This window comes from Cupressus sempervirens, chromosome 9 (genome assembly GCF_028749045.1).
Source record: "Cupressus sempervirens isolate cs-2001-9-10 chromosome 9, ASM2874904v1, whole genome shotgun sequence".
Classification (NCBI taxonomy): domain Eukaryota; kingdom Viridiplantae; phylum Streptophyta; class Pinopsida; order Cupressales; family Cupressaceae; genus Cupressus; species Cupressus sempervirens.
In genome coordinates this window covers 584,782,777-584,807,435 of record NC_143126.1, presented here as the reverse complement: position 1 = coordinate 584,807,435, position 24,659 = coordinate 584,782,777, and the positions used below count along the sequence as shown (strand labels likewise).

At 35.1% G+C, this 24,659-nt stretch overlaps 1 protein-coding gene across 1 annotated transcript in view; it reads left to right on the top strand.

The window, feature by feature from the left end:
* Positions 1–637: 637 nt before the first annotated feature.
* The window catches only part of LOC149540031 (DExH-box ATP-dependent RNA helicase DExH1-like), a 130,124-nt gene continuing 106,102 nt past the window's right edge, over positions 638–24,659 (top strand). Inside the window, 1 exon segment of the mRNA XM_089801217.1 lies at positions 638–1,133. Within this exon segment, the coding sequence (XP_089657343.1) occupies positions 789–1,133 (345 nt within the window). The 5' untranslated portion in view covers positions 638–788.

Sequence of the window (24,659 nt, the reverse complement as noted above, 5' to 3'; positions counted from 1 at the left end):
CCATTATTCACAAATTATCTCATGAGAAAATAAATATTTAAGTTTCAAAAATCACTATATGTAGCTAAACTTGATAGAATAGGTTGGAAATCTATTTGGAACATATTGATCGGGACAAATATTTTACTTCAAGCCAATTCTAATATTTTAATAGAAACACATGATGTGACATCTTTTTTTTACTCTATTTAAGTGATGATTGGTGTCAATTAATTGAGTCTTTTACTAGGTAAATGAAATAGTATATTGTCTATGTTAAATGAAATAGCATAGATGAATTTTTTTTTGTTATTCTATTTTAGTTTTGTTTAATCTGATTATTACATTGAGAAATTCATAGAATTTATATTATATCATTGAGAGATGCTAAAATGCAAATCACTCATATACAATTAAATAATAAAATAAAGGAATCTCACCTATTAGAAAACAAGATGTAGCTTTTTGCATTCATGAAATACTAATATTTAATGTATCACTATCAGCAAAACGCTTTAAGACTTACTAAAAAATTATTGGTCAATGTACATCTAAAACATTTAGATTAAACATTCTATATCAACAACAGATAACATCATCTTACATATAAAACTATGGACTCCTTGCACCCTCCAAAGGTGCAAGTGCTAGTATTTTTTGAAACATCAAAGTTAAAAATAAACAAAACAATGTCTGCTGTACAATAAAATTGTAATAGCTTTGATTGAATTTTCCACAACCATAACGATTGCACCACCGGTACATTTCCTGGTCCATGAGTTTTGAACAGGCAGTTGGGACTGGGATTTATGTGCTCTCGAACTGGTGGCGTTTCAAGGTTGAACTGCGTTCGTATGTTTGCATTCAGAATTTTGTTTGCGGAAGTAAATACGCAGGCAGCGCACAAACATTTTGCTGGGCGCAGGAGAGAAATTCACAGCAGCATGTCGGGAAGAGGAAGAGGAGGAGGAAGATGGGGACCTAATTCTCAACAGCGAGGCATAAGAGGTGGAGGAGGGAGGCAAGAACACGGCAGAAGAGGAGCAGGAACGGGGCAACATCGAGGTGGAGGCCGAGGTGGAGGAAGGGGCGGCGAGCAGCGATGGTGGGATCCTGTCTGGCGAGCGGAGCGATTAAATCAGATGAGAGAGCAGGTATCGACCTTTTTTATTTCACTCATTGCTACATCTTAAACCCTGGAAACCTTAGGGCTTATTACAGAAATAGGTCTGAATTGTGAGGGGCTAAAAATGATGTATAAGCTGAATGGAAGCAATAATCTCATATGTTAAATTAATATTATTCAAGAGAGTCATCTAAACAATAAGAGTTCACATTTTTAGCCCTTTATATTTAGTATTATAATTTATTACATAAAGAGAAATCGTTAACTTCAGTTAGTTATTTTTGTGATGCTGTTCAATACGAATAGGCTTTATCTATACATTACATCTATAGTCTACGACTCTCATGTTCAATATGTGAAGATTCAGTAGCAGTAGCAGTAAGCTCTGGAGAATGGCTCCAAAGACTCCGTCGGCTTCCTTGTTCTTTTGGCTTCACCTTCCACGTGCAACCTATTTCTTTTGACCTTGCCAACAAATGTGATGGTTTTCCATATTCTTATCCCTGATTGAGTGAAGCCTATGAAATGGAGTAAACTCTTGTTTAACTCCCCTTAAATTCCTCCTTGCAAATATGACACAGCCGTACTCTACTCCCGCTTGAATTTCTTTCGTTGGTGTCTTGGCTGATGCATATTGTAAAATGGTATTTTTTCGGTTAAATGGGCCCATAGCATATTTTCCAAAATTTCAAAATGGTATCTGAGGGCATATAAAATACAGGGAAAATTTAAATATTCTTATTGTTAAAAATGATTAAATTTATTTCAGATTCGATCTATTTATGACTTTTATTATTTTTAGAATATGATTTACTAGTCCAAGGGGTTTGGCTTAGTCAGTTTAAGCAATGTATTCTCATTGTGGAGACCTTGGTTCAAATCTCAGGAGGGACATCTTTGTGACTTTCTAAGTTGTGACTCTCAGGGTCTCGCAATTGTTGTTGCTCGTAAGGAGCTAGAATCTCATGTTATTGTTTGAATGAACACAAGATTTGTAAATGGTATTCAATAGAATATGATTTACTAATCTCTGAATTCTATTTTGCAAGATGTAATCTGAAATAGGTCTTTGTGAAATATGTATGCAAATGACAATTCAGTATTGATAAATACTGGATATTATTATGTAATTCTGAATGTGATATTTGTAGTCACCAAACTTCAAGGGCAGAGCATTAATTGATTTCGATGCTCTTCTGCCTGATTGGTTTGAGTATATATAATATATAATCAATGGAGAGTCATGTCCATGAATGGACGTGTCTCCACACAGTGGAGGCATGTCCATTCATTACATGCCTCTTTGTTTACCAAACAAAAAGGCCGGAATACTAATCAGGATTATCATTAGTTTGCACTCAACCAATATATGTATCGCATTGCCGATCTGATATGAAAAATAATCAGACTGTGATCTGAGTCATTCAGTGAAACATTTGATCATTGTTCGTTCAGAATGTGAAGAACATAAATAACAATTTTAGAGATAGAATTTGCAAGTGAAGATTGATAATATACTTGGATTTGAGAGGTGTTATGATCTGATATGAATGATAATCAATTTCAACGAAATCAATATTATTCTAAGTCATATAATTATGTGTGTGTGTGTGTGTGTGTGTATGTAGATTTATTATCATTAATCTCACCGAAGCTAGTATCTTCAAGACCCTGCTTAGCTAGGGAAGATAAAGAATCTAGCCAAGTATATATCACAATAGGCTCATCTATTTTGAGAAGAGATATCGCCTAACTCGTGATCTTAGAGGATATAATATGCTCATGAATATCAAGTGACATGACATTCTTCTTATATATCCAAGTTATGGTATTTGCACTGACATCAAGTCTCATGATGTCTAACATAACACTCTTATCCACCATGATTATCTCATAAGGAACGTAATTATCTTCAACTAATATCAAGTCTCATGACATCTATCAAAATGTCAAAAAGATACTAACTATCATGACATGTCCACGAATATCAAGTCACATGATATTCATCATGATAGTGAACTAATCATTGTAAAGTCGTCACCTTACAATGTTAGGTACAAGTGTTCATTAATTGAAAGATCGTTACCTCTCAATAATGTAAATAGGGGGCCCATAAAGTCATAGAGTCAGACATATGACAATATTTTTAGATAGAGTCTCCACGGATTATCTCAGTGGCGTTGTCATGGCATCACACACATGACACCCACCATGAACCACGTCAGAGGGTGAACCTGTCACAACTACTCTCAAAGAGTGGAACAAGGGTTCACTTTAAGCTTCTTTCTCACAAAGAAGAATTCAATTAAGTACATTTCAAGAAATCACTAATGCTAAGACTCCCTCGAAGCAAGATCTTCGTTGTTGACGATTTCCAAGCTATTCTCAAAATGCACAAAATTTGTTTTGGTAGGAGACTTAGTTTGAATATCAGTCATTCGTTCTTCAGTGATAATGTACCTTTTCTAGAACCCATCTCCACCGTCTACTTCCTCTGAATCACTATGATCAAAGTCATCAAAGATCCACTTTGTAGGTCTTCTAACAACTCCCTCTGTTTTGATCACAACATTATTTGTAATGTTCCTTTTTCGAACCTTTCTGTTGTCTAAGTTTGAAGGGGGAAATGTCTAATTTGTATGGTGGAGCAAGATGTCGTATGGTGGAAGGACTTTGTTATACGAAGGAATGGATATGCCCCTCCAGAAGAATGGAATGTTGTACGATGGATATGGGAAGATGGCAAATGGAAGATGGCAGATGGACGTTGGCAAATGGAAGATGGAAGTTGGAAGTAAGATGGCAGATGGAAGTTAGGAGATGAAAGATGACGGATGGAAGTTGGGAGATGGAAGATGGAGGAAGGAGTACAGAGTGATGGAGGAAGAAGTATAGAGGGGTGGAGGGAGGTGGGAAGAGTACGTAGGGTATTTTGTATAGAAATTGGAAAGAGAATACAAACTCATATACAAATAATATTAGAACACATCTCCATCAAATAAATGCCAAGCATGAATAGATATTGAATACTAATATTCTTCAATTAATACTCACAGACAAAGATGGTGCTTTGATTTGCCAAGTCGGAGCAAAGTATTCCAGGCAACGGAATAGGGTGAGGGTTGAATCCCACCAAAATTGGAAAGCCAAGTAGGGAAGATCTTTCACTTCCGAAATGGTGAAAATAGAGAACTCCAACAGGAATTCGCAGTACAAAAAAAATAATCCAAATCGCATACTCACAAATTCCTAAATGCCGCACATAAATACCCCTTCGGAGAAAACTTCCGAGGGTTTACAAAGAATGCTAACATGATAAATACCAATGGATAATCAATAAAATTTGAACCCCTTTATTAATTAAATCAATTAATTAAATAAGTCCTTGTGATATTATTTAATTTTTAGGATCACTTAATTAATTAACCTAATTAAAATATTTTAAAAAGAATTGGGGACATGACAAATCCTTGCCGCCCAAAGATTGCTTGCCCTCAAGCAATACGTCATCAAACGATTTGCCCACTACAGCTCTAGGGTCCCAAACCAAGCATGGATAATTGTAACTATTGAAGCCTTCATGCTGCATGATGATCGCATACGCGCACTTGGATGTAGGCGAGAAAAGTAAATGCCCATCAAGCTTTTGCTGCGTCACTTTGATATAAACATGGTTATGGCCAGAGTCATTAGGATACCATTGAGACGCCTCAATGATCAAATCCATATTCTTCATATCATCATGCTCATAAATTTCTTTAGGAATCTCATAGCTCAAGTTTTTATAAGAATGCCCTTCACACAATGAGGGGGCAATCATGTATGCCTCATGCCTCGCAAAAGGGTAAACTCCGTCAACCGACTGTAAAGACTGCTCTTGCAAATAATCCTTGATCAAGTCCACATCACCAGGAAGTTGACCAACTACTGGTAGAGTCTGCTCTTTTGAAGGATCAGTGGTAGAACTCATATTTTCATCAAGTTGATCATCGAGTGTTGGTTCAACGATATTTGTGCAAGTGTCTTCTTCGAGAAGCCTTTCCTTTATCTTGGACTTGGGTACCAAATGTGTAATGTCCCCTCTTTAGTTCGACATGACATTGATCATGGATTTTGCCTATTCCAGACTCTCGTAGGCAAATGGTGTGGAGAGAGAGTCAATTCTGCGGATCAGATGGTCATATCTTGCTCTTGAAGAAGTGTCAAGAGGTTATATTTTATTATTATGTGTTATTGGGGCCTACATGTTATAATTTTAAGTTGAGTTGCACTTTTTATTTTATAAAATTACTTTATTATAAAAAGTGCATTATAATGAGATTTTATAAAGGATGTTTCTAGAAGTTCTAGAAAAAGTGCATTATAATGAGATTTTATAAAGGATGTTTCTAGAAGTTCTAGCAACTTCTTAGAAAAGTGAATAAATAGAGGGCTGGGCCTCTCATTTTGGACATGCTTGGATTTGAGATTTCTTCTACTTCTTCCATTGTGGAGCAAATTTGTAGTCTCTTGGGTCTGCAAATTATTATTTGATCTTTGGGAACGAATCACTCCCTTGGATTGGCGACTTTGAGGGTGTGAAATATCACCTGAATTGTTGCATTTGAGGAGTTGGTAATTCAGCCATCTCATTTGGACTTCATTGAGATTCAGTTATAAGGGTTTACTTTGGTTGGAATAAGGGTTTTAGTTGTGCCCTAGCATTTGTGGATTGATTAACAGGGTTTGAAGACACAGTTGTGCATTATTTTTAGACTGCCAGTCCAGGGTTTGGACCCACGTTTTTGCTCATAACTCCTAATTGGCTTGATGGATGAATTTCATATTTTAGGGGGTTATTCAGCAACTCTAGGTGCCCAGATTTATTGCTTTTGGAGTGACAAAAAACGCTGCAATATTTTTATCTAGCAGCCGTACCAGGCCGTACCTGTACGGCCCTGTCAGTTGGGCAGCAGCAACAATTTTGTGAGTCGGTTTGGGGCAGATTGTGAGGTCTTCGTGTGGCATTAATTCAGCATTCATATCCGGCAAAATTGGAGCTGTTCCAGGTGCACAAACTGAAGTTTTGATTGCCAAAATATTGCATGTTATGGATTAGAACAGTCAGCACTGTCATTGCATAAATAATCATTTCCAGTCATTAATAACTGTTGTAAAAGTTTCGTCATTTGCATTCCAAATCTGAACTGGGTTATTGTTCATGTCATAACATTGCATTGTCAAGAGCTTGATGTATTAGAAGTGCATAGTTGTGACAGTCTCTCATTGTAATCAGTTCTATTTGCTGTCATAAAATCAGAATTGCATTGGACTTCATATTTGAGTTTCATATTGTCATCTATCTCTTAGATTGGTAGTGTTATAATCTGGAATTGTTGTTCATACATTATTGGCATCATATATTGAGGTTTCGTTGTACAACAATTAGTAATATTGCAGCCTTATTCGGTTACATGCCAACTGTTTGACAAAATTCCTCAGTCCAGTTTGAGGGTTTCAGTGGCCTTTATAGTAAGGGTCATTACAAAATAGATTCTATCTTTGCAGTAGATGATGTGATCGACTACCTTGTATCTGTCATCCATCAATTTGCATGCAAAAGTGTTTTTGGAGTATTCAACCAACAGATGTGCCTTCCAATCGGTTGGAGACTTTATGGCATCGTTGGCTGCCATAGTGTGATCCAAGACTAAACTCTCAATTCCCCCAACAGGCTGGCAGAATCGCTAGCTCTGATACCATTGTAATGTTCCTTTTCCGAACCTTGCCATTTGTTTAAATCTGAAGGGGAAATGTCTAATCCATATGGTGGAGCAGGATGCCGTACAATGGAATGACTTTGTTGTATGAAGGAATGGATTTGCCCGTACAGAGGAATGGAATGTCGTACGGTGGATTTGGGAAGATGGCAGATGGAAGATGGAGATGGAAGATGGTGGATGGAAGTTGGCAGATGAAAGATGGAAGTTGGAAATAAGATAGCAGATCAAAGTTGGGAGATGGGAGATGACGGACGGAAGATGGAGTATAAGGAGTACGAAGGTATGGAGGAAGAAGTACGAAGGGGTGGAGGGAGGAGTACGGAGGGAAGAGTACGCAGGGTATTGTATAGAAATTGGAAAGAGAATGCAAACTCATATACAAATAATATTAGATCACAACTCCATCAAATAAATGCCAAGCATGAACAAATATTGAATACATATATTCTCCAATTAATACTCACAGACAAAGATGGTGCTCCAATTTGCCAGGTCCGAGCAAAGTATTCCAGGTGACAAAATAGGGTGAGGGTTGAATCCCACCGAAATCGGAAAGCCAAGTAGGGGAGATCTTTCACTTCCGAAATGGTTAACAATAGAGAACTCCAACAAGAATTTGGAATACAAAGAAAATAATCCAAATCGCTTACTCACAACTTCCTAAATGCCGCACATAAATACCCCTTTGGAGAAAACTTCCAAGGGTTTACAAAGAATGCCGACACGACAAATACCAATGGATAATTAATATAAGTTGGGCCCCTTTATTAATTAAATCAATTAATTAAATACGTCCTTGTGATATCATTTAATTTTTAGAACCACTTAATTAATTAACTTAATTAAAATATTTTATAAAAAATTGTGGTCATGACAAATCCTTGCCGCCCAAAGATTGCATGCCCTCAAGCAATACATCATTGAACAATTTGCCCACTGCAACTCTAGGGTCCCAAACCAAGCGCGGATAATTGTATCTATTGAAGCCTTCATGTTGCATCATGTTCATGTAGACACACTTGGATGTAAATGAGAAAAGTAAATGTCCATGAAGCTTTTGCTACGTCACTTTGATATAAACATGGTCATGCCCAGGTCATTAGGATACCATTGAGACTCCTCAATGATCAAATCCATATCCTTCGTATCATCATGCTCATGAATTTCTTCAAGAATCTCATAGCTCAATTTTCCATAAGAATGCCCCTCACACAAAGAGGGGGCAATCATGTATGTCTCATGCCTCGCAAAAGGGTAAACTCCGTCAACCAACTGTAAAGGCTGCTCTTGCAAATAATCCTTGATCAAGTCCGCATCACCAGGAAGTTGAACAACTACTGGTAGAGTCTGCTCGTTTGAAGGATCAGTGGTAGAACTCATATTTTCATCAAGTTGATCACCGAGTGTTGGTTCAATGATATTTGTGCAAGTGTCTTCTTTGAGAAGCCTTTCTTTTATCTTGGACTCGGGTACCAAATATATTTTATCTCTATAGGTAGATGATGTCATCGACTACCTTGTATCTGGCATCCATCAATTTGTATGCAAAAGTGTTTTTGGAGTATTTAACCAATAGATGTGCTTTCCAATGGGCTAGAGATGTTATGGCATCGTTGGTTGCCATAGTGTGATCCAAGACTAAACTCTTAATTCTTGCAATAGGCTAGTAGAATTGCTGGCTTTGATACCATTGTAATGTTCCTTTTCCGAACCTTACTGTTTGTCTAAGTTTGAATGGGGAAATGTCTAATTCGTATGGGGGAGTAGGATGTCGTACGATGGAATGACTTTGTTGTATAGAGGAATGGATATGCCTGTATAGAGGAATGGAATGTCGTACAGTGGATTTGGGAAGATGGCAGATGGAAGATGGAGATGGAAGATGTCGGATGGAAGTTGGTAGATGGAAGATGGAAGTTGGAAGTAAGATAGCAGATGGAAGATGACGGTTGGAAGTTAGGAGATGGAAGATGGAGGAAGGAGTACAAGGAGTACGAAGGTATGGAGTTAGAAGTACAGAGGGGGAGGGAAGAGTACACAGGGTATTGTATAGAAATTGGAAAGAGAATACAAACTCATATACAAATAATATTAGATCACAACTCCATCAAATAAATGCCAAGCATGAATAGATATTGAATACCGATATTCTCCAATTAATACTCACAGACAAAGATGGTGCTCCGATTTGCCATGTTCAAGCAAAGTATTCCATGCGACAGAATAGGGTGAGAGTTGAATCCCATTGAAATCGGAAAACCAAGTAGGGAAGATCTTTCACTTACGAAATGGCAAAAATAGAAAACTCCAACAGGAATTCGCAGTACTAAGAAAATAATCCAAATTGCATACTCACAACTTCCCAAATGCCGCACATAAATACCCCTTCGGAGAAAACTTCCGAGGGTTTACAAAGATTGCCAACACGACAAATACCAATGGATAATTAATAAAAGTTGGGCCCTTTTATTAATTAAATAAGTCCTTGTGATATTATTTAATTTTTAGGACCACTTAATCAATTAACCTAATTAAAATATTTTATTAAAAATTGGGGACATGACATTATTCACGGCAGTAATTTTTTGTACACAAATGTACTTGTCTGATTCCATAGTAACATGATTGAATGTAATAAGCGTTGGATTTATCCCCAGGCTTTTTGACACCAAACATTCATGGCAATTGGGCTTCTATTTGAAGCTCCAAGTACGTGCATCAACCTTTGGACCTTCTCGTACAAGGTTGCCTTAGACCTTTTCTAAATGTGATATCAACCTTCTGACCTCCTCGTCCAAGGTTTCCTCTAATAGATTATCAAACTCCCTTTGAATCTGATGTCCATCTTCAATTCAGCTTCATAACTTGAAGTATTAAGTTTTCTTTCTCTTGAATGCGATTTCTTATGCTTCTTGATCCATTCTAAAGACATTCCAAATAGTTGATAAAACTAAACTATCTCGAAGGGAAATGTTAATCATATGATTTGTCATCCCAATGTTGTAGCATGAACTAATGAACATTATTCAAGGTATGAAATAGTTATATCTTATCTTGGCACATCGTAGAGCTAGTTTAGAGCTGGGTCACAAGACTGTAGTTAGATTCTTTTCTTTGCTATCTTGCTTGTTCCAAGCAAAGCACCAAGAATGTCACAACCATGTATTGTATATCTACCTCTTGATTGTAATATTGCCCATCAGGATTTAATTGTGTAGTTTTTTAGTCAAACTCATTGACCCATATTTCATGAGTAGTGATTCGCACGAATCCATCTCTCATGAGAATAAATGGAACACTTAGCACTCATTGGATCTAGGTGATGCTCACAGAGGTGAATCACTCAGATCTTTTAGTGTTGATTATATTTCCTGGTTATTAAGTATCCATGGCATCGCATCTACATATTTGCCCAGGAATACATTTCCACAACACCTCCATGGGTTTAATATTTTCATATTTGTAGTCAGGATGCAATATGTACTGTTGACAGTCCGTTGGAATATAAAGACTCCAAACCATATGCAGATTTTCAAGACTTGAAATTATGATATGTTTGATAGTTCTTTTTCAAAAATAATTCCAAATCCAATATACTATAATTCAAAACAGGTGACTTTCTTCAGTCCAAAGCAGGGTAATTCAGAATGAACACCTTTCTTTGATATATCAGATCACAAGAAATGTACTTCTAGAGAAACCAAACTATCATTTATATCATATAGCATCTGGTTTTCTTTGTCTATTCACATATCCATCAAACTTATGTAGAGTTGCACTACTTTCAATTTAATTTTTAATTATCCCAAACAATCAAAGCATCTTCGTACAACACATACTGTGATTATTCATGATAATTGGGCTTCTATTTGAAGCTCCAAGTACGTGCATCAACCTCTTGACCTTCTCGTGCAAGGTTGCCTTAGATCTTTTCTAAATGTGATATCAACCTTCTGATCTCCTCGTCCAAGATTTCCTCTAATAGATTAGCAAACTCCCTTTGAATCTGATGTCCATCTTCAATTCAGCTTCATAACTTGAAGTATTAAGTTTTCTTTCCCTTGAATGCGATTTCTTATGCTTCTTGATCCATTATGAAGAAATTCCAAATAGTTGATAAAACTAAACTATCTTGAAGGGAAATGTTAATCATAGAAGCATACAAGATTTGTCATCCCAATGTTATAGCATGAACTAATGAACATTATTCAAGGTATGAAATAGTTATATCTTATCTTGGCACATCATAGAGCTAGGTTAGAGCTGGGTCACAAGACTGTAGTTAGATTCTTTTCTTTGCTATCTTGCTGGTTCCAAGCAAAGCACCAAGTGTCACAACCATATATTGTATATCTACTTCTTGATTGTGATATTGCTATCAGGATTTAACTATGTAGTTTTTGAGTCAAACTCATTGACCCATATTTCATGAGTAGTGATTCACATGAATCCATCTCTCATGAGAATAAATGAAACACTTAACACTCATTGGATCTAGGTGATGCTCATAAAGGTGAAGCACTTAGATCTTTTAGTGTTGATTATATTTCCTGATTATTAATTATCCACGCCATCGCATCTACATATTTGCCTAGGAATACATTGCCACAACACCTCCATGGGTTTAATATTTTCATATTTGTAGTCAGGATGCAATAAATACTGTTGACAGTCCTTTAGAATATAAAGACTCCAAACTATATGTAGATATTGAAGAATTGAAATTATTGTGATGTGAATATCAGGATTTAACTATGTGATTTTGAGTCAAACTCGATGACCCATGTTTCATGAGTAGTGATTCAACATGAATCCATCTCTCATGAGAATAAATGAAACATTTAGCACTAATTGGATCTAAGTGGTGCTCACAAGGGTGAAGCACCAGGACTTCTCGGGAGGTCACCCATCCTAGTACTACTCCAGCCTGAGCGCGCTTAACTACAGAGTTTCCTTCATAGTTAAACCCAAAGCTTGCAATCCCATTTGCAAAACCTTCACCAAGTGTTGTGCCTTATGAACCATTCATTAGAAAGCCCCTTAAGCTCATCAATTGATAAGTAGGAGATAATTTCCATAGCAAGTCAAATTGTGATGTGAATATCAGGATTTAATTGTGTGATTTTGAGTCAAACTCGATGACCCGTGTTTCATGAGTAGTGATTCAACATGAATCCATCTCTCATGAGAATAAATGGAACATTTAGCACTCATTGGATCTAGGTGATGCTCACAAGGGTGAAGCACCGAGACTTCCCAGGAGGTCACCCATCCCAGTACTACTCCAGCTTGAGCGCGCTTAACTACAGAGTTTCCTCCATAGTTAAACCCAAAGCTTGCAACCCCATTTGCAAAACCTTCACCAAGTGTTGTGCCTTATGAACCATTCATTAGAAAGCCCCTTAAGCTCATCAATTGATAAGTAGGAGATAATTTCCACAGCAAGTCAAATTGTGATGTGAATATCAGGATTTAACTGTGTGATTTTGAGTCAAACTCGCACAAACACGGGTCATCGAGTTTGACTCAAAATCACAGTTAAATCCTGATATTCACATCACAATTTGACTTGCTGTGGAAATTATCTCCTACTTATCAATTGAAATTATGACATGTTTGATAGTGCTTTTTCAAAATAATTCATATAGCATATAGCATATAGCATCTAGCATCTACCATTTATATCATATAGCTTCTAGTTTTCTTTGTCTATTCACATATCCGTCAAACTTACGTAGAACTGTGCTACTTCCAATTTAATTTTTATTTATCGCAAACAATCAAAGCATCTTCATACAACACATACTGTGGTTATTGAAAAATAAAAGAACATATAATATGACCTCCTTCAATCGAATGAATGAATGACAATTTATAATATTTTTCTAAATGTCGGCGAATAGTAGGTAGTCATCACAAAGTTTAGAATCACTTCATATACTCTTCATCAACAGTAATTAAACTCCCATGCAGTTGTAGATTGCATTAACCTTCAAATTGCTTCATGTCAAATTATTCCTGATGGAAGGATCATTGTCCAAAACTAATTCACAGAATTCGGCGAACTTCAAACTTCAAGAATGAAGTTCGAAATTTGCCGAATCTGAGGCATTCCTAAAACATGTGTTTAAAATTGCTAAAAATTTGTAGGGAAAAAATGGAATGATTTTTATGGCACTAAAAATTTAGAAATTGCCACATTTGTGATATGCAATTGTTTATAGGGTTTTTGGACCAATTTTTTCTATAAAAGGTTGCTCTTGATGCCCATAAATGTACAGAAGACAGTCGTTCTACAACTTGTGTGCAATCTAAGAGTGCTCGAAAGGCAAATCTGCAACTTTGGTGTGCTGGAGAGACGAAGCTTCCATCTGAAGAAGTGATTTGCAACGCTCTGCAACTTTTCCGTTTCCCCATGCCCAGGTTTGCCATCAAGATTTGTAGCCCAGGAAAGGCAGAAAAAACTTAGGCTTCTTTATAAAGTTATGACTATAGGAAATAGGAATGTTGTAATTTTTGATATTTGTTTTTGACTAGAGAAAAATCATGGGAGGTGTTTTTGATTTTTAGTTTTATAAATTCATGGAACATAACTTTAGGAAATTCTTTTAAATGACAAAGTTTAGAAAATTAATTAATTGGTAATGGTTATATAATATCCTTTGAACATTAATTTTTTTATTAAGAGATAATAATGGTTATCAAATACTATTCTAAATGTAGTAATTGGTAATTGTTTCAATCACAATTTCTCTTACAATAATTTGTAATGGTAATTGTTTTGTCATATAATAGTTTGTAATGGTTATCTAATATTCATTCAAAAAAAATAGTAATTTAAAATATTGAATTTTTTAAAATGTTTTTTAATATCATAGTTCTTTTATTTTAAAATATTAGAGTTTACAGTGAATTAGATATACAGTAATATTTTTATTTTGTTTTGCTTTATAATGTTTTATTAAGTTTTAATAAATAAAAAAATTGTATTTTATTCAAATAATGTAATTATAAGTGTGTTAAATGTTGAGCTCTAACATCTTTAATTTTAATTTAATATTAATATGTAATATGACATTGAGTTATTTTACATGAATATATTTAAATTATATTTTAATTAATTTAATTATTTTGTTTTAATGTTGAAAATAATTAATTTTTTTTGTTCAAACAATGTTTAGTTAACGTTTTAACTTTCAATATAATATATTATGTTATTTTTAATTCTACAGATTGTAATATGGCTCCAAACAAATCAACTTCGGAGGCATGGAAACATGTGACTTGTAATGGTGCTAATAAAGCTCAGTGTAACTTGTGTCCAAAAGTTGTTACTAGAAGTTTAACGAGGGTCATGGATCACTTGCTTGGTATTACGGCGGGTAAAGGTGGAGGTGTTACTGCATGTCCAGGTGTGACCCCAGAGCTTAGAGCTATTTTAGAGAAAGAGCATTCATCTTCTATTGCTGAAAAGATGAAGAAGGCACAAAAGAAACAAAGAATTGAAGATGATGTATGTAGATTCACATCTACTATACCTTCACCTTCATCTCTACCTCAAGTTGTAAAAAAGAGTGGAACATTGAACAACTTTTGGAAATCATGTGAGAAACAACAAGTGGATGATCTACTAGCTGATTTATTCTATACAAGTGCGATTCCATTCAATGTAGCTAGAAATCCACTTTTTCATGCTACATTTCAAAAGGCTGTAGAGTTTGGCAAATGGTACATACTTCCCACTTCTGGGGCTTTGAGAACAACTCTCTTAAGAGAGGTCAAAAGATAGAGTCACTGAGAAATTATTTGTGGTTAAAGCCTCTTAGAAGGTAACGGGTTGCACTATATTGAGTGACGGATGGTCAGATATGTGTCAAAGGCCATTGTTCAATGTTTTAGTGGCTTGTCCTGAAGGGGTTGTCTTCTTGAAGGTTATTGACGCTATGAATCATGAAAAAACTTATGAATATGTATTTCAGATACTAGAGGAAGCAATTCTTGAAGTAGGGGTTGCAAATATGGTTCAAGTGGTTATTGATAGTGCAGCAAATTGTGTGGGAGTTGGGAAGCTGATTGTAGAGAAGTACCCACAACTTTACTGGAGTCCATGTGCAGCTCATTGTTTGGATTTGTTGCTTCATGACTTGACAAAATTCCCTTGGATACATGAAGCAATTCATAAAGGAAGATCAATTGCGATTTCATACGAAATCATCGTCTCACATTGAGTCTTTATAAGCAACATGCATCTAGGGAGTTGTTGAGGCCTTGTGATACAAGATTTGCTTCATTTTATATCCCTTTGAAAAGAGTGGTTGAAGAGAAAGCAACTTTGAGATCTGTAACTTGTTCTAATGAGTGAGAAAATTCTACACTCTCTAAAAGTGCTAAGGGGAAGATCATAGAGCAAGTTGTTTTAAATAGCAGCTTCTGAGAAAGTGGGGCAAAGGTCTTAAATATATGTGAGCCAATTGTTGATGTGCTCCGTATGGTTGATGGTGACACTCCTTGCCTTGGAATGCTTTATGAAAGAATGGATTGCTGCAAGGAAGCTATGCAGAAAGCATTAAATAATGTGCAAGCAGAGTACACAGAGATATGGGAAACTGTTGATTTTAGATGGAGAATGATGCACACTCCTTTACATGCAGCAGCTTGCTATTTGGAACCTAAACTATTTCACATTGATAGACAAGGTGATGCTGAAATTATGGCAGGGTTTTATGAAGCCATTAGTAGGTTTGAACCAAATCCATCAATTGCATCTCTAATTAGAGAACAATGTTGGAAATATAGGAAAGTAGAAGGGATGTTTTGAATAGGAGCAGCCAAATATGATATGACACGAGATGAGGTAACTGGTTATAGATGGCGGATGAGCTCTGGGGCTGAAACTCCTGAACTTCAGCAATTTACCATTCGAATATTGAGTCAAAGAGCAAGTTCATCAGCTTGTGAGAGAAAGTGGAGTTGCTTTGACCACATCCATTCCAAAAAGAGGAACAAGTTGTTGTCTGGAAATTTGGGAGATCTTGTGTATGTTCGTAGCAATTTAAAATTGTTCATGAACAAATCAGCAAATGAGTCATCTTCACAAAAGTGAGCTTTAGAAGACATAGCAATACCAAACGCAGATGAGCTTGACTTTTTTGATGAGGAATTGGGTAGTGATACTGATGATGATGCTACACCATTTGAGCCAAGTGCTCTTAATGACTTAGAGCTTTTTGAAGTTGCAAAGTCTTGACTTTTGATTGTAACTTTGAGAATAAAACACATTTTTGCTGTTGTGATTTCACATGTTTCTTATGTTTTGTACTTTATAAATGTGTCATCATGCTTATAAAGTTGTCAAATCCATCTAGCAATTTTAACTATATTGATAATTTATGGGATATATTAAATAATTTAAAATACAAAAGGCAATTTTAAATAATTTAAAATACAAAAGGCAATTTTAAATAATTTAAAATACAAAAGGCAAATTTAATTTGAATTTTTTTTTCCAAATTTTTACTGTTCCCGAACTTTATTTGAATTTTATATATGCTGAACTTGAATTCAAATTCAAACCTTGTGACTTAGGTCCAAAACAAACAGCTCTGTGAATCAACACCCAATATTATATGGTTCTTCTACAGGCCAACTTATTCATAAAAAGCATAAACTTTAATTAAACTCCCAAATTTAATTGGATCTTCCTTAGCAAGGCTCTGGTACCATTTTAAAAAATGTTTAAATTTATTTCAGATTCAATCTATAAATGAAATTTATTATTTTCAGAATATGTTTTACTAATCTCTGAATTCTATTTTGCAGGATGTAATTAGAATTTGGTCTTTGTGAAATATGTATGCAAATGACGATTCATTATTGATAAATACTGGATATTATTATGTAATTCTGAATCTGGTATTTGTAGTCATCGAACTCCAAAGGGCAGAGCATTAATTGATTTCTATGCTTTTCTGCCTGATCGGTTTGAGTACATATAATCAATGGAGAGTCACATCCATGAATGGAGGTGTCTCCACAAAGTGGAGGCATGTCCATTCATGACATGCCTCTTTGTTTTTTACTATTTGTTTACCAAACAAAAAGGCCTGAATACTAATTGGGATTATCAGTAGTTTGCACTCAACCAATATATATCATATTGCCGATCTGATTTGAAGAGTAATCAGACTTCGATCTTATTCATTGAGTCAAATATTTGATCATTGCTTGATTTGAATGTGAAAAACATAAAATAACAATTTCAGAGATAGAATCTGCAAGTGCAGATCAATAATATACTTGGATACGAGAGGTGTTATGATCTGATATGAATGATAATCAATTTCAATGAAATCAATGTTATTCTAAGTTATCTATCTATCTATCTATCTATACATACAAACATGCATATATAGATCATGCTATTGAATATCATTAATCTGACCAAAGCTATTATCTTCAAAACATGGATAAAGCATGCATATTCACATTATATGCGCATATAAGAATAATCTTTGGTTAATTTGTGCTTTTTAATAAATGTTTAGTTGGGCTTCATACGATCTCTTTTTATGCATATAAATTACCATCATCAACTTTAAGATGTTATCCCTGTTTTATATCAAACTTTTTATTTTTGACATCTATCCCCAGGTTTATATTTTAAGCATTATGACAAACAGTTTGTATGTAGTTACTGATATAATTTTCTGATATGCAGATCGTATAGTTTGATCTGAGTCTTACATAGCAAAGATTTCACAAACATTCATAACAATGCTTGGAAGATTTTACATGAAGTAAGAGATGATTGAAAATCTGATTACAACAATATTTTAACTGGTGTCAGTTGGCATAGATATGTAATCTTACAAACTCTGACCTTAAGTGCAACAATGGTGCTCATAAGAGGAGCATGAAAATATACCTTGTGTTCATCACATGGAATGAGCAGCAAACTGTTGTTATGCTTGCAGTTTTGTAGACAACAATATCTGATCTGAAACAGGTTCTGAGAACAGGTCTGCACTATCTCCAAAAATGGATGACAGGGCCTCATGAATTTCCAACACCCTCGCATTTGATCCAGACCCTTGTTCCTCTTTCGTGGTCAGTTTGACCAGTCATATGAATCACAAGTAGGTGTAAACTATTCCTTAAGTCATTGTCAGATCAATGTAACAGCAGCTGCTCCAGAAAGCATAAATAAAATGCTTTTTTTTTTGCTAAGATAAGTCAGTTTTTTCTCTTCTTTCTTTAAAAAAGCTCTTTGGCCCTGGGGATGTTCAATTGTCCCTGGATGTTTGAGAGATATGTCAAACATTCCCTTCCGTCCTCAGGATGACCGCATGTCCCTGGCGACAGGCAGCAGCATTCCGGGTTTTCTAAAATTTTTGGGCAAAAAGCAATAGATCAGGGACGCTTAGGGGATGTTTGTGGGTCCCCGCATCCCCAAGAAAGGGACAGGGTTTATAGGTGCTAGGATGCGTCCCCAGGTAATGTAGAAAAATATCAACTTAATTCAAATGATGGAGACCTAGTCTTTGTTTATCCCTGCTCACCCCTCTTTACTTCTTTCTCTTGGTTTTCCTCAAGCTGTGCTGTTATTCATTAAGCAATTCACACTTTGCATATGGATACAAATGAGCTTTTATGATCTTGTTTTGAATGTTTTCTTATTATTTTTACATTTAGCTTGTTGGCAAAGGTGTGGTAGTCTCCTATGGACCTCCATAACCCTTTTAAATTTTTGTTAAGTATCTTAAGTGCTTTGGATCCATGTCTAGCATATTTCCAACAGCCAAATATTTAGGAATTCAATGGGAAAGCATTATAGGGTGGCAAGAGATTGTTCTCAATCAAGCTCAAGAGCGCAAAACGAGCCTCTGAGTCATTCAGTTCCTTGTCCTACAAGCAAACCAACTTGGAACTATTACTGATGCATCTCCCTGTCCCATGTTTCACATGGATCCCGGATATGATTGCTTGCTGGAAATCAAATAAATAACTACTAATGCTTCTCGATGAATCAGTGTTTAATTGAATAAATAAATTGAAGCTCCCTTTCATATTCATAAACAAATAATTAAGAATTCAATCACTTTTTAATTTTATAAATGGCTGCCCTTTTCTTAATTCCACTAAGAATCAGACTTTTAATTGGTTGATCTTCTTGGATGAATCACTTTTCTTTTTGTATCCCCTATTCAGAGGGAGTCATACCTTTTCATTGCGACCATCACCTTTGTGTGGGGCACCCCTTCATGATTTAAGTGGTGTCTTTTTGGTGTTATCGTATCCATTTGGCCCTAAAAAAATGTAATTATTTCTGAAGTAGCAGATGATCTCTTTCTAATCATGTCAGCCCTTCATTAAATGATTGTTGCTAATTAAAATCTTATTTCTTTGTCTGGTTGGTCGTTCTTTATTTAGCTGCTGAGGAATTGTAACATTCCCTTTTTCCCAGCCTTAGCTAACAACTATCACATCATTGATGTAATAAGCCCAAGTTAAGCATATTTAATTTCCTAAATAAGTTTTCTTTATTACTAAAAGAATAATTAAATAATTAAATGATATAATTATATTATAATTATTTTAAAATATAATAAAGATTTAAATAAATACCAAAAATTATTATAAACATATTATAATATTATAATATATAATAAACGTTTTTCATATCTTATAAATACACTGGAATGAAGGAAATATTCAATAATATTTCCACACTAAGATCTAAGACCTTATATATTTATTATAATAAACCTTATCTTAAGACCCAATCAATAAGTATGACCAAAGGAAAGCTCCCAACACAGATGAGATAATTAAAGTCTCCATTGGAAGGAATACAAGCTATGGAGATATGATATCACCAGTGGAAGGAAAGTGTACGCAGGGGATGAATATGGATAGAGGAAGACATTTCCATTCAGCCAACCAAACATGGAGAATAGGAAAACATGGCGTCAGATATTACAGGACAGCAAGCAACATTAATATGAATCAGCAGGAGTCTATTCAATTCGTTGAATCACAATATCAAGCAGATTATTAATATAAGTCATTCACAGATTTGGATGATCAGAAAATTTGACATGAATGTGTAGACCCCTATTGATAAGCGGAGGAGGAAGAATTGTGAAATCAGACGGGAAGCCATATTACTATTGATAATGGTTTACTATACCATTTAAACTATTATCTAATACGCTCTATGTGATGCACGGCGGATTATGGTTGCTGCCCAAACGAGTATCATAAGAAGGAGCGACAGTTTATATATATATATATATACTGTTCATTATATTTGAAATATCAACTACATAGATACATGTTTATCTAAGTTCATGGGTGATTAGACTAACAGATGTTATGAGTGTTATGACCAATCTATGTTAAGATAGCATAAAGTTCTGATTATGAACTAATGAAATCATAAAGACAATTCTCTTGAAAACTCACGACTCCTGCAATGTAACATATAAGAAGGTAATGAATGGAAGATACAGGGGGCATATTAATGAGAAGAAAGGGAATATCGATGAACTTCAGGCAGACATAGAACGCACGTCTTAGAACAACCATCCATTGAACAATTTCTTCCTTATCTCTTGTGGACACCTGGAGAGCACAGACAGAAAAATATTAATGCAGTGATAAGCAAGTAGACAGTTTCATCTCATCTTATTTTCAGAGTAGAAGCCATCATTGCCATCAAATGCACATTTTCAAAAATAATTAGAAACCCTTCAACTCCTACTCATATCCATATTAGGATACCCTCATTCATGTATCTACCTCTAGCACAAGGATTAGAAGCTTTACACCAAGGATTGATAAATAAAGTCGCGTACCTACATTTATAATTATAAATATTTTGATATCTCCTAAATAACAGACTTGCTTGCAGAGTATTGCGTCAGATACGCCTTTAAACTGGCTTGATGAGTTAAGCTAAACAATTGTATAGACATGTAATTGATTGCAGACATACTATCCTCATTAAGAATTATAATTGAATTATATCCATAGTAAATTCTTGTGTATACTAGACATTATTATTTAGTCTATGTCCTTGGGCATTTATTTATAATTTCATTATAGAAAGAGTGATCAGTAACTCATGAACTTCTAGTACCGGACACAAGTGCAAACGTTGATCAATCACGAAGGATAAATTTATGCACTTGTCCCAATTCTCCAAACTAAAGGAAGGGGACATTACAATTGAAGACAAGTACTATTTCATATTAATGAGCATGAGAAGGCAGATATAACAGCTCTATTACATGTTTATATGAAAGAGGTTAATGGTTATAATCAGTTTAACTGAAACATCTTAACTAACAATTGACGGAATCTTCATTCAACAAATATGATGAATATAACTGCCATTGTAACCAACCGTTACTTAATGGAAGAGAGGATCTTTTGTATAATAAAGATACGCTACTTTTCATAATCACATGAACGCAGTTTCACAATTACTTTACATATTCAAATGGAAGAGAACCAACAGCTATAACCAAATAACTAGAAAGAAAATAATTGATTAAATGATATTTTCCATCTAACTTATGTTAAACTTGAAATTGCAAATTCATAATAAAGTAAAATACTTGTTACTAGCAGATATTTGAATGTATATTATATCTCTATCTTGTGCAACTCTTGGCATCTGGTGGAGAGGAGAAGCATTGCCAAGGGCTTGACCTCCCAACCGTGAACCCTTAAATATCCTCACACAATCTCTACTGAGAAAGACCCTCCCTATGTTGCGAATTAGGCTTGGGACACCACTCTCCAGCCACTAAGCAATTTGGAGTTAAAGTGTCAACCCACCGCTCGACTAGACAACAAGACGTATACAATGGACTACCATGAGATGACACAGGTTTTTAAACAAATCATAATTACTTGCTTGAGTTACTGACGGTTCTTTTCTTTTTATCATTCAAGAATTAACCATAGTTCATTGATTGCCAGTCTACACCCTTCATCTCGACCATGTTGCTCTTCCTGGATGATTCACTGGGTGGATGTATGAACATTTGTATTCACAGCAAATGTTTTTGCCGAACTAGCCTTGGCATCTTTAAAAGAAGTCTGAACGTTTAAAAATTTGTATGCATAGACAATACATCTGCTATTTTGGTGTTTGACCTAATAAAATATAGCTGAATGCTAAAGCATTTATTGGCATAGACAATACATATGCCTTTTTGGCATTGACATAATAAAAGATAGCTTAATGTTAAAGCATTATATGTACATTGAATGCATCTGCCATTCTAGCGCTGGCATTATAAAAAGGTAATTGAATTTAAAAACAATACTATTATGATTTGCAAAGTGCTATTTCTTATCTCAAGAGATATATATTCAAATAAGTTATACTCCAATATTCATGATCTTGGAGAGAGAGTTTCTTTAACGAGAGAATGCCATAGTTCTAAATCATTCTTACGGTGTGTGCATAAAGAGAGAACATTGGTTCATATCATGATCGATTCTAATCAATATTTCATGAATGGCTTCAAATATGCCTCAATATATCATTTGAAATTATGAACATAGGCTAGCAATGATGATATCATGAACTGAAATGGTGGTCAATTCTTGCATGGCCTAAACAATTTGATTGATACTTAGGTTGCCCAAACACCGAAGGCTATGAAAGCAAGGATGCATGATTGGCTATTGCCGCTCTGATTAGTCACAGTAATATTGGTTATGCTGAATTCTATTATCTGTAGAAGGTGCATATTACTTGCAGGGATGATTGCCAAGCAAGAATGAGAGGGAAAGAAAGAAATAATTTTGCATGCGGTGGTATTGTCTCTGCTAGAGATGAGAATATTATAACAAAATGAGCTTTCACACCAAAGACGTAGCCTTCTCAGTTGCTTGCTTAGTTGCAAGCAAGATTGCAAAGGTGACAAGGAGTTACAAGATACGAGGCCATCGGTTCAATGTGGCAATAATATTAAAGTGACCATCGAAATAATGTAAGGACGATGAAATATTATAGATATATGGCTGCTCAAGATGAAATAATGAAACTATTGCCAAGAAGTAATAATAATAATATTGAAATATTGCAAAAAAGTTGAAAATAATGAAAAGGGCCGACAACATGAAATAATATTAAACCCATTGCAATAAAATGGAAATAATAATGAACATTGACTTAGGATGGAATAATAATTTTACTCCTTATATTTTATCATAATGATAGCTTATTAACGTAGATTACAATTGTTCTTAAGTTTGCTCATACTTAAGTGAATACTTTTATTGTCTTATTAAATGTGTTGGCCCAGTAGCTCATGATAGTCCGTTGGTGTCCCCTTGCTTGCCTAGCTATTTTACCTTAGCCATGGTGGTCAAGACTCATACCTGTTGGCACAATGGTAGGTGGTGCCCCCGTGCCCAATTCCTTCTTTGGCAATGCTTCCCCTCCTTTGCCAAGTTACTGCAAATGATTTTTTTTTCATGGTAACAACATATTGCTCATCATTTTATGAAGTCAAAAATATCATTAGCATATGATCATATTAGCCATCCATTTCCGATTTATATATCGTCATGATAATTGACCAATATTCCATTTGACCATGAAATCATAATGAATAACCAAAACTTCATTTTCACATGAAACCATAGTTCAAAATCTTGTTCTTTGCCACTTATTGGTAAGGCAAACAAAGTTTTCTCGGCAAATATCGGAGAGGAATTAGACTTCTCAGGAAAATATGGAGAATTTTAAAAATGACTTATATTGAATTAAAATGCATTTGTTTTAGAAAATTCAATAAGTAGATGCATGCGATAAGTCAGTAAATGAGTAAACAAGCCAAACAAGCTGATCTAGATATATATAAATGCAATAAGTAACAAAATCGCATCCTTCTAAACCCTTTTCCTCCACCCAAGACGTCCAACGCTAGAAAAGAATAATGTTTGGCCATTTTGCTGGGCATCATAGTTAAACAGGCAATCCCTTGAGAACTTATACTTCTCGCTAAGAAGTGCTGAGAAGTGGCGATTTTCTCGCCAAGAAGTTTTCAACCTCTCTTCCTAGATTTTGCACGTGAAAAACACAAGTTTCACACCACACAAAATCTCGTAAGAAAACGAGATATTGACGCTATTTCTATGTTATTTTGAACTATGCATGAAACCATAACAAATAACTAATTTAACCAATCACTCAACTTCGCATGAAGTCTCAATGGCTATAAAGGGACATTTAAAATTGAGCCAAAAATTGGGATGTAACAAGAATCATTACTTATAGGATTCGATTTGAGATTTGTTCTTAGTTTGGCGAGACATGAAACGATATATTAGTTTTGGGGTAGGACAAAGGTGGTACATTGACATAATTCACTTTTTTTGTTTTACATGTGTTGGTAAACAGATTTGTTACTTGAAAATGATGTAATTTAGCCCGACGGAATGTATGTGGCAGACTATTCCCAACAGTTGGATATGCCCTTCATATGCAACCTTCCTCTGCATTTAGAGGGGCAGCTCCCTCTTAAGTTGTGTAATCTTTTTGATATGTCAATAAAGATGTATTAGAACTTGAAGGATAGAGACAAAGTTACTGACGACGAATGCACCAAACGACTTCAAAGCTTTCGTCGATTAACGTAAACTACTAATAAAGACAATCAAGAGCCACACTTGAAGATGATCATTAGCACAATGCTAATTCAAGATTCATGAACATTTGCACAATACCATGAAAACACTCATTGCAAAGAGAATTAACACTTCCACGC